This window comes from Macaca mulatta, chromosome 15 (genome assembly GCF_049350105.2).
Source record: "Macaca mulatta isolate MMU2019108-1 chromosome 15, T2T-MMU8v2.0, whole genome shotgun sequence".
NCBI lineage: Eukaryota > Metazoa > Chordata > Mammalia > Primates > Cercopithecidae > Macaca > Macaca mulatta.
This window is the reverse complement of record NC_133420.1, coordinates 15,181,256-15,193,300: the sequence shown is the minus strand read 5'-3', so window position 1 is coordinate 15,193,300 and position 12,045 is coordinate 15,181,256. Positions and strand designations below refer to the sequence as shown.

At 41.6% G+C, this 12,045-nt stretch overlaps 1 protein-coding gene across 16 annotated transcripts in view; it reads right to left on the bottom strand.

Moving 5' to 3' along the window:
- The window catches only part of SETX (senataxin), a 101,213-nt gene that overhangs the window by 35,775 nt on the left and 53,393 nt on the right, over positions 1–12,045 (bottom strand). For all 16 annotated transcript variants that reach the window (XM_028834692.2, XM_028834694.2, XM_077967263.1 and 13 more), the window contains 4 exons: positions 5,399–5,572; positions 2,539–2,771; positions 1,361–1,528; positions 331–487 (listed from right to left, as the gene is read on the bottom strand). In XM_028834692.2, coding sequence (XP_028690525.2) covers positions 331–487; positions 1,361–1,528; positions 2,539–2,771; positions 5,399–5,572 — 732 coding nt within the window. The remainder of the gene's footprint in view (positions 1–330; positions 488–1,360; positions 1,529–2,538; positions 2,772–5,398; positions 5,573–12,045) is intronic.

Below are 12,045 nucleotides of genomic sequence, written 5' to 3'. Positions count from 1 at the left end.
GCCCTTCTCTAACCCTCACACAATTGAACTGGGGTCCCTCTAAGGTGTCTGAAATACCCCACATTTTAGCCCCACTGTGGAACTTATCACACTCTATATTGACCTACTTCCTCACTAGACTGTGTGTCTCCTTGAAGTCTTCACTGATGAAACCTCAGTACCTGGCACAGGGTAAATGTTCAATGAAATACTTGCTAAATGAACTAACAAGCCACAGATTCAAGTAGAAGCTATTACCAGGACTAACTTGCTCTTTCCTTTGTCATTCAAAGTTGCCTACACTTAACACTGAAAACAAAAACAAGCTAAAAATCCACAAAAGTATCATACCTAAAGGATTCTTCTTGTCTTTACATTTTTCTTTGAATTCAAGGATAATTTTTTTCATGAGTTCATCAACAGCTGCATTGGAAGGTGCACACACGAGGACACGGTTTTGTTTGATTTTGGCATTGGAGTTTTCGTCTGAATGCCCCTTCCTCTGGTTCTACAGTTTGCCACATACACATACCAAACAAACACACAAAAAATATGGGTGAGCTCTATTATATAGCTTTAAAGTTTGTCTTTACTTCCATGTATTTTTGAAAGTTCTCATAATAAAGTTAAAATAAAAGCATCTACATCTTACACTGATATTTTAAATTACTCTAGCAAAAAAATGTGTCATAACTGCTCTGAGCCTTACTTTATCATCCACGTACTTTAATCAATACTCAATCCAGGCCAGGCACGGTGGCTCACGCCTGTAATCCCAGCACTCTGGGAGGCTGAGGCAGGCAGATCACTTGAGGTCAGGAGCTTCAGACCAGCCTGGCCAACATGGCAAAACCCTGTCTCTACTAAAAATACAAAAATTAGCTGTGGGTGGTGGTGTATGCCTGTAGTCCCAACTACTCGGGAGGTACTCGGGAGGCTGAGGCAGGAGAATCACTTGAACATGGGAGGCGGATATTGCAGTGAGCTGAGATCGTGCCACTGCACCCTAGCCTGGATGATAGCGAGACACTATCTCAAAAAAAAAAAAAAAAAAAAAAAAAAACCCACGATCCAACCAAAATGTAGCCCAGCATTCACAGTATTAGCTGTGGCCTACAGTGAAGCCTGAAGGTCATCATTCTCATCCTTACGATTTGTTTCCCATAAAATAGTGGTTTTTTTCCTCTTTTTACTTCTCATAACCTTCCCTTCCTCTGCCCCTCTGCCACCCTTGTCTCTGACACAGTTACACACAATATAAAAAATACACACAAAGCAAAGAAGACATGGCATATTAATACTTATTTACATGTCAGGTAACTCAAGTAAAAGTAAAATGATGCATCTAGTTAACGGCATCAGTGCCCTCACCCATACCTACCTCTGTCAGTAGACAATAGAGGAGGCCAACAATAGTTTTTGATTTTCCTGTTCCAGGTGGTCCATGAATCAAGCAGATTTTGGCAACTGATGGTGAGTGTTTCACCATAGCATATGCAGTTTCTATTGCTTTCTTTTGGTCTTCATTGAAATCTCTTAAGTAAGCAATCTATATAAAAACACATTTTTGAGAATGAGTTGCTGTTTCTGTAGTGGAATTTGAAAGGAAGACCATGAAAAAGACCTGTTCAAATCTCTTTCAATGCTTCAGACAAAAGCTTTGGTTATGGTCAGACAAGATAAGGGCACCAAAGTGACCCTTAATCTAAAAACACGTTCACTGCTGGAAAGAAAGCTCATTACTAATTACTAATTAGTGTCTGTAAGGCTTCAAGTACTTACAAATACCACAACCGTATTTTTGTGTTTTATTCTTACAAAGATAACTACAATAAACTGCATTTACTAATCCACACCTTTTCTTTTTACTACTCTGTTTTTCTTCCTTCTTTAGTCAATTTTCTCCTTAGTGAAAACATCCCGAGACTATGTATTTCCTAACACATGTGTACAGGGGAACAAACGTGGATTTCAGGGTCAGATCCGAGTCTAAGCTTCACTCACTTACAAGTTGGGTCACTACACTCCTAACCTAAGCCTTAGCCTCTGTTACTCATTAAATCTAGGATTCCTTGAAAGTAAGAATAGACTGAGATATTATGCACATGAAAGCCATAGCATACAGTAGAGTTTCAAAAAATATTACTTTCCTTTTGCATTTCTCTGTGTTAATTTCGCAGGGTTTATATACAGCTTCACATGTTCAGATGACATCTTTGCATTTCCAACAATACCAGCCAATTCTCCATCAATTATTCAAATGTAAATTTAACACCACTAAACCTGAGACTTCTCATCGAATGCACATTAAGTAGGCTGCTGAGCTAACATTTTAATGTTGCTCTTCCAGCAACCTTCAACTCTCATTGTACTGTACCTTTTCCCGAGGTGAGCCGACTAACCTCAATTACTACTTTGCAATATTAAAGAAAACTAACACTAAACTGTTCACCGTGAACATGTCTTTGTTGTAGACATAAAGGAATATGTAGCAGCTAAAAATATGATGCTTTAGCATCCTAACATGAAATTATCTAGTATCATATAATCATCACTCACAATTCTCTCAGATGTTGTAGTTAGTAAATCTTTTGTACAGAAGTCCATAGGGTTTGGATTCAGAACAGCTCTAGCCAGTTGGTTCCGACTACCCAACAGAGACATGGCTTTCAACTTCCTTTGTGTCGTTACCAGAGAACTGATTACAATACAATTCACAAGTTCGTTTAAATTGGCCGGAAAATTCTCTTGAGTCTGGATGGAAAGGTAACATTCAGCTTTCCCATTACGCACTATCATTAAGAAAGAGAAAAAGCAACTTCAGTTATCACTGAATAATGTGTTGCCTAGTTTAAAAGGTCATGCAGAATTAGGTAATTTTAACATTATTTTTGGATATTATTTACATAATTTACCCAATAAATATTTATGGACTGCTTCCTGAACCCAGTAACGTTCTGTCCTCCAGAGGCTTATTTTCTAGAAGAGGGAGGCAGACAACCAAATAAATACGTCAAGTGGTAGTAAGTGCTCTAAAGAAAACAGACAAAGGGAGGAAGTGATGGGGATGGAGGCGGATAGGCTGGTCCAGGAAGGTCTTCCTGAAGAAATATTTGAGCAGAGACTTGAAGTAAGGGAGTATGCACTTAGCAGGGGGTAAACAATGCTACACACAGAAAATCAGCAACTGCAAAGATCTTTGAAGACAGAGATGTGCCAGGAATATTTTAGAAATAGGGAGAAGGCTAACATGGCTAGAAGGAAAAATAGGGAGAAGAATGCTTAGTGACTCAGAGTAAAATGGGCTGTATTTTATAGGGCTGTGCAGATCGCAGTAATGACTCTGAACGCTATTCAGGATCAGGTAGAAAACCATCGGGCACTCTGTGTAGGGAAATAACATGCTCTATCTCACAAACTGAAAGAACCACTCTTACCTCAGAACAAAGAATAACAACAATAATAAAAGTACAGAAACAAAAAGACCACTTACAAGGTTACCATAGTAATTTAGGTAAAAGTTAATGACAGCTTGGACCAAGATACACTAGTAGACGTGGGAACTGGATTTGGGATATATTGCAAAGGAAAAGTCAATCAGATCTGCTGACAAATTAGAAGTGAGGTGTGAGAGAAGGTAAGGATCATGGATAATTCCAAGGTTTTTGGTCTGAGTAACTGAAAGAATGGAGGCCCCAATTAACAAGATGGGAAAGAATGAAGGAAGTGCAGATGTCAGGCAGAAAATCAAGCGTTAACTTTTGGACTAGTGGATTTGAAATGTCTAACATATTTCCAAATGGAGATATCCGAGAGATGATTTTGATCTATGAGGAGTTCAGGGAAGGAGACTGCCTTAGAACTATATATTTGGCAAAGGTAATCGTTTTTAGGAGCCAAAAGCACAGAGTAAGACATCAATCCTCACTGCAACTCTTCTAAACGTATCCTAAATGTATCTACAGAATTAGGCCCTGATCACACAAATAAACATGGTACACCTGTTATAATGCAGTACAATGTTGACACACTTTATTGCTACTTTTAAGATATCATGCAAAAAGGAGAAGGAATAATAAAATAACGTTCTTGTCTTCACATAACTAAGACTAAAAAAGTTGCAACTGCCAAAAGGCAGTTTGTCATAAGAAAAACAATGTGGGGCCGGGCGCGGTGGCTCAAGCCTGTAATCCCAGCACTTTGGGAGGCCGAGACGGGCGGATCACAAGGTCAGGAGATCCAGACCATCCTGGCTAACACAGTGAAACCCCGTCTCTACTAAAAAATGCAAAAAAACTAGCCGGGCGGGTTGGCGGGCGCCTGTAGTCCCAGCTACTCGGGAGGCTGAGGTAGGAGAATGGCGTAAACCTGGGAGCCGGAGCTTGCAGTGAGCTGAGATCCGGCCACTGCACCCCAGCCTGGGCGACAGAGCAAGACTCCGTCTCAAAAAAAAAAAAAAAAAAAAAGAAAGAAAAACAATGTGGACTTTGCAGTCAACAAAAGCAGGTTTCAATTCTGGACTTACCACTTAACACTGATGATAGCCTTGAATAGGTTACTTAATATCCCTGAGCCATGATTTTCTGATGAGCAAGGAATAATTTCTACTACTTTTTGGGGCTTCAGGGAAGATTATAAATGTGCATAAGAAGAACAAGTCTCAGCCGGGCACGGTGGCTCATGCCTGTAATCCCAGAACTTTGGGAGGTAGGTGGATGGGGGTGAGGAGTTTAAGACCAGCCTGGCCAACATGGTGAAACCCTGTCTCTACTAAAAACACAAAAAATTAGCCGGGACTGGTGGCGGATGCCTATAATCCCAGCTACTTGGGAAGCTGAGGCAGGAGAATCGCTTGAGTCCAAGAGGTGGAGAGTGCAGTGAGTCGATACGGCATCACTGCACTCTAGCCTGGACAACAAGAGGGAAATTCCATCTCAAAAAAAAAAAAAAAAAGGGGGGACAAGTATCACTGCATACATCTGGTATTCATTAAATTTAGGCTAACATTTTTGTTATTAAATTATCTAGGGAGAAACATACAATGGATGGAAGTGATGTAAGCAGATTCCTTACAGTGAGTTTCATGTTTGGTCATCTCATTAGTAATTGGCCACAAAACTAAGGATGAAATGTAATTTAACAAACAACAGATGGTCTGCAAATGATCCATTTTATAGCAAACACAATGACGGATAAAGAAATGTAACAAAAGGATAGAACATTACAAAAATAAATACAAGGTCTTTTCCAGGTAAGTCTAGAAAAACTAGAAAAGAGACTCTGAACGGCAAGTAATCAACATAGCAAAAACATGTTTGGTAAATGTATATCAAATACACTTGATATACACAATTTAGAAGCAAATTAGAAGACGAGATTGTATCTGACATTTCCTGTCAATGTCTCATTATTTACTTACTGACTGAAGTGCGGCGAAATTTATGAACATAACCAGAATGATATTCGTGGAGATCTTGTATGTCATTTCTCTCTGCATCTTTCTTCTCTTCATTTATTCTCTCAGGAACTAAAAACACCAAATCGTTTTCCTTTGGATAAAGCTGTTTAGCCAATTCACATTCTTCCAGATAAACTATGAAACAACAAGAAGTCGGAATTTATATAACTCTAAGAGAATTATTTTAAATAAGATTAACTTAAAAGAAATTAAATCCTTGTATTAAGTTCAAAAATACACAGCATTAATGGACTCAGCATATACTTTAAAATGGTAATCTAATTCAATCAAAAACTTAAAATATTAAAAATATCAGCTACAGAATATAGTATTCTTCAAAACTGCCATAAGGCCAAAATAGTAGCTAATACATTTTCTTTCCTTTAGGTTTATTGTTTTTTTTTTTTTTTTTGGAGACTGGGTCTCACTCTGTCACCCAGGCTGAAGTGCAGTGGCGCGATCTCGGCTCACTGTAAGCTCTGCCTCCTGGGTTCATGCCATTCTCCTGCCTCAGCCCCCCGAGTAGCTGGGACTACAGGTACCCGCCACCACGCCCGGCTATTTTTTTTGTATTTTCAGTAGAGACGGGGTTTCACCGTGTTGGTCAGGCTGGTCTCGACCTCCTGACCTTGTGATTCGCCTGCCTCGACCTCCCAAAGTGTTGGGACTATAGGGTTGAGCCACCATGCCCAGCCTATTCTGGCTTTTAACTAAATTTCTCTCATTTGTTTCCAACTTTCAAAATCCCTGAAGAAAATTCGGAAACAAATCCAAGTAGTTATAAACTGCATAATGTTGCTGTGGTCAGTGATGGACCGGATATATACAACAGTGGTCCCATAAGATAGTATTTTTATTGTATCTTTTCTATGTTTAGTACAAGAATACTTCCCCATGTTACAATTACCTACAGTATTCAGTACGGTAACATGCTGTACAGATTGATAGCCTAGGTGTTACCAACATGTTACCAACATCGTGAGAAGCTGGCATGATGATGAAATCGCCTGACACATTTCTGAGAACGTATCCCCATCAAGTGACTCGTGACTGTACATACAAGAATTTTGCAACTTCTACGCATTTGAAACAAATGGGAAAAGAAAGTGGTAACTACGTGGGACTAGGAAAACAGAGAAAGCACTGGAATAAAGTTCAGTACCAACTGCTGAACCTAGCCCTATACTCTGAAAAATACAAGCCACTGTTGAGAGAAACTGAAGAGAGCCTAAACAAATGAAGAAATGTACTAAGTTCAAGGCCTAAGACTTAATGCTGTTAAAATGTCAGCTCTCCCCAAATTAATCTTTAGAGTTAAAGCAATCCTAGTAAAAATACCAGCAGGCAGCCGGGCGCGGTGGCTCGTGGCTGTAATCCCAGCACTTTGGGAGGCCAAGGCAGGTGGATCACGAGGTCAGGAGATTGAGACCATCCTGGCCAACACGGTGAAACCCCATCTCTACTAAAAACACAAAAAATTAGTTGGGCATGGTGGCAGGCACTGGTAGTCCCAGCTACTTGGGAGGCTGAGGCAGGAAAATGGCATGAACCTGGGAGGCGGAGCTTGCGTGAGCTGAGATTGCACTATTGCATTCCAGCCTGGGTGACAGAGCGAGACCCCGTCTCAAAAAAAAAAAAAAAAAAAGGCCAGGCATGGTGGCTCACGCCTGTAATCCCACCACATTGGGAGGCCGAGGCAGGCAGATCACCTGAGGTCAGGAGTTTGAGACCAGCCTGGCCAACATGGTGAAACCCCATCTCTACTAAAAATACAAAAATTAGCCGGGCGCAGTTGCAGGCACCTGTAATCCCAGTTACTCGGGAGGGTGAGGCAGGACAATTGCTTGAACCCGGGAGGTGGAGGTTGCTGTGAGCCAAGATTGCGCCACTGTACTCCAGCCTGGACAACAAGAGTGAGACTTCGTCTCAAAAACAAAAACAAAAACAAAAACAAAAAAAACCAGCAGGCATTTTTATAAATATTGACAAGTTGATTCTAAAACTGATGACAATAAAAAGAAACTAAAAAGAACAAAACTGGAAGGCTTAAACTATCCAATTTCAGTATTTTTTTATAAAGCAACAATAAGAGACTGTGGTATTGGTGTAAGGCAGCTACACAGATAAAGAAAACAGTGTCTAAAAGCAGACCTGCAATCAAGATCAACTGATATGCTGACAAATATGCCAAGTTACTGAATGGCAAGGTTATTCAATAAGAAAGGCTACATTTTTTAAGAAGTAACACTAAAACTGAGCACCTATTTTTACATTGTTTTTGATTATTTTTGTAGAGACTGGGTCTTGTTCTATCTCCCAGACTGGAGTGCTGTGGCATGATCACAGTTCACTGCAGCCTTAAACCCTTGGGCTCAAGAAATCCTCCTGCCTCAGCCTCCCATGTCACTGGGACCATAGGTGTGTGCCACCATGCTCAGCTAACTTTTTTTTACTATTCTGTATAGACAGGGTCTTGCTATTTTGCCCAGACTGGTCTCAAACTCCTGGCCTCAAGTGATCCTCCTGTTGTGGCCTCCTAAAGTGATGAGATTACAAGTATGAACCACTGCGTCTGAATTCTACCTTTAAAAAAGCAAAAAGGCCGGGCGTGGTGGCTCACGCCTGTAATCCCAGCACTTTGGGAGGCCGAGGTGGGCGGATCACAAGGTCAGGAGATCGAGACCATGGTGAAACCCCGTCTCTACTAAAAATAGAAAAAATTAGCCGGGCGCAGGGGCGGGCGCCTGTAGTCCCAGCTACTCGGGAGGCTGAGGCAGGAGAATGGCGTGAACCCGGGAGGCGGAGCTTGCAGTGAGCCGAGATTGCGCCACTGCACTCCAGCCTGGGCGACAGAGCGAGACTCTGTCTCAAAAAAAAAAAAAAAAAAAAAAAAGCAAAAAAACCCTAAATCCTTACATATGTCATATATAAAAATAAAATTGAAATGGTCATCAACATAAACACTAAAATTAAACTATAAAATTTAGAAAAAAAAATAGGAGAAAATTGTGACCGTGGGTTAGGTAAATGTTTCTTAGGACACAAAAAGCATGAACCATAAAAGAAAAAAACTGATAAACTGGATGCCATCAAAATCAAAACTTTTGCTCTATGCAAGATACTGTTAGGAAAATTAAAAGGTAAGCCAAGGATTAGGAGTAAATATTTTCAATATATAAATATAATAACTTGTCTCTAGGATATAAAGAACTGAAAAATAAGTAAAAATAAGAGGACAGCCGGGCGCGGTGGCTCAAGCCTGTAATCCCAGCACTTTGGGAGGCCAAGGCGGGTGGATCACGAGGTCAGGAGATCGAGACTATCCTGGCTAACATGGTGAAACCCCGTCTCTACTAAAAATACAAAAAACTAGCCGGGCGTGGTGGCAGGTGCCTGTAGTCTCAGCTACTTGGGAGGCTGAGGCGGGAGAATGGCGAGAACCCGGGAGGCGGAGCTTGCAGTGAGCCGAGATCACGCCACTGCACTCCGGCCTGGGAGACACAGCGAGACTCCGTCTCAAAAAAAAAAAAAAAAAAAAAAAAAAAGAGGACAAACAATCCAAGTAAAAATGGAAAATACATGAAGGGATATGTACATTGCCAGTAAGTCTGTGAAAAGATTCTCAACATTGTTAGTCATTCTAGAAAAGTAAATTAAAACCACAATGACATACTACTACACACCCGCTTGAATCACCAAAATTAAAAACACCACGCAGGCGCACTAGCTCACACCGGTAAACCCAGCACTTTGGGAGGCCAAGGCAGGCGGATCACCTGAGATCAGGAGTTCGAGACCAGCCTGGCCAACATGGTGAAACAACGTCTCTACCAAAAATACAAAAATTAGCCGGGCATGGTGGGGCACCTGTAACCCCAGCTACTTAGGAGGCTGAGGCAGGAGAATTGCTTGAACGCAGGAGGTGGAGGTTGCAGTGAGCTGAGATCGCGACATTGCACTCCAGTCTGGGACAACAGAGCAAGACTCTGTCCCAAAAAAAGAGAGCTCAGGAGCCTCAGCCAGCTCCAAATCCACCAGGAGAAGGGTAAGGCCAACTCAAGTGTGAAAATACTAAAGCAGCACTCTGACAAAAATCAGAATACAGCATACAGCACAGGGTCTTAATGGTTCATGGGGTTTGAACTGGCAGTATTTGAAACTCAAAGCTTCTGAGGGACAAGACAAGAAGGGAGAAGTACCCTTTTATAACTGCATACTGTAAGTAGAACCAAAAGGGGAGAAAATTTAGAGTCCTGCAAGACCCTCAAAAGTGGAACAAACTCTGGACTTCACTACACTTGCAAAAAAGGGTGTCACTGAACTTGTAATTGCTTAAACCATCTCATTACCTCGGAAATAGAAATAAAATTAATAAATCCATACTACAAAAAAAATAAGAAAACAGAGATCCAACATATTAATGAAAATTCTCAGCCTGGGATTTTGAGGCTGCAGTGAGCTGTGACTGTGCCACTGAACTTCAGCCTGGGCGACAGGCTGTTGAAACAGACCCTGTTTCAAAAACAAAACAAACCAAAAAAAAAAAAAAAAAAAAGAAAGAAAATTCTCCCCAAAACAAGTGGGAAGGAAAAGAATACTGAATTAGGCTGGGCGCAGTGGCTCACGCCTGTAATTCGAGCACTTTGCAGGGCCAAGGCAGGAGGATCACCTGAGGTCAGGAGTTCAAGACCAGCCTGGCCAAAACGGCAAAGCCCTGTCTCTACTAAAAATACAAACATTAGGCCGGGCGCGGTGGCTCAAGCCTGTAATCCCAGCACTTTGGGAGGCCGAGATGGGCGGATCACGAGGTCAGAAGATCGAGACCATCCTGGCGAACACGGTGAAACCCCGTCTCTACTAAAAAAATACAAAAAACTAGCCGGGCGAGGTGGCGGGCACCTGTAGTTCCAGCTACTCGGGAGGCTGAGGCAGGATAATGGCTTGAACCCGGGAGGTGGAGCTTGCAGTGAGCTGAGATCCGGCCACTGCACTCCAGCCTGGGCGACAGAGCGAGACTCTGCCTCAAAAAAAAAAAAAAAAGAAAAATACAAACATTAGCTGGGCATGGTGGGACGTGCCTGTAATCCCAGCTGGTTGGGAGGCTGAGGCAGGAGAATCACTTGAACCTGGGAGGCAAAGGATGCAGTGAGCAGAGATCACACCACTGCACTTCAGCCTGGGTAACAGAGTAAGACTCTATCTCAAAAAAAAGAATACTGAATTAAACATATTAGCTACTTATTTGGGGATATAAAAAACTATTTTGAAGAAATACCTCAAAAATGAAAAGAAATAAAAAGAAAAACCATTAAAAAAAAAAAAGGACAAGAAATTGGACATTCACTCATTACAAATGAAAAAACAGTAACTTTACAGTGCAGATACATGAGACGCCACCGTAACGAAGTGATGGAAGTTAGTATCACCAGCATGAGATTTATCAACATCATGTACCTCCCGATCTGACAGACTGAGAAGAGCACAAATGGCTTGTATGTTTTCTTGGCAAAAATGCAAAATCTGAATTTGACTCACAAGGAAATATCCGAGAAACCCAAATGGAGGGACATTCTGAAAAGTAACTGGACAGCACTCTTTAAAAACATGTACGCCATGAAAGATAAAGACAGAATGAGGACGTAATTGTTCTAGACTGAAGGAAACTAAGAAGGCCTCACAACTGAATGGGATTTGTGATCCTAGATTGGACCCTGGAGCAGAAAACAGACAAGTGGTATAATATGAATAAGGTCTAATTAACTCTTAGTTCATACCAACATAAAACCCTGGTTTTGATCATTGTACTGTATTTACATAAGATGTTAACATTTGAGGAAACTTGGTAAAGGTTATAGGAACTCTACTAATTTTGCAATTTTTAAAAAAAATCTGCAATTATTTCAAAATAAAAAATTAATTCCTCTGGCCGGGAGCGGTGGCTCACGCCTGTAATCCCAGCACTTTGGGAGGCCGAGACGGGCGGATCACGAGGTCAGGAGATCAAGACCATCCTGGCTAACATGGTGAAACCCCGTCTCTACTAAAAATGCAAAAAACAATTAGCTGGGCGTGGCAGCGGGCGCCTGTAGTCCCAGCTACTTGGGAGGCTGAGGCAGGAGAATGGCGTGAACCCGGGAGGCAGAGCTTGCAGTGAGCCGAGATCGCACCACTGCACTCCAGCCTGGGCAACTGAGCGAGACTCCGTCTTAAAAAAAAAAAAAAAATGTTATTCCTCCAAGGCAAATCCAACCCCATAGGATTCTTCATCACCCTACTCCATCCCATGTAACTCCCTTCTCCCATAACAAAGGAACCCTGCCTCCTAACACCAGCTTTCTTACACATTAGCTCTATTTTACAATACACAAAATCATTTAAGAACTACTAATACTAAGCCAGTTCCACTACTGACAACAAATCTCACAAATTTTAGCTGCTGTCACCCAGGATGGACTGCAATGGCGCAATCTCGGTTCACTGCAACCTCTGCCTCTTGCATTCAAGCAATTTTCCTGCATCAGCCTCCCTAATAGCTGGGATTACAGGTATGTGCCACCACATCCGACTAATTTTGTATTTTTAGTAGAGACGAGGTTTCGCCATGTTGG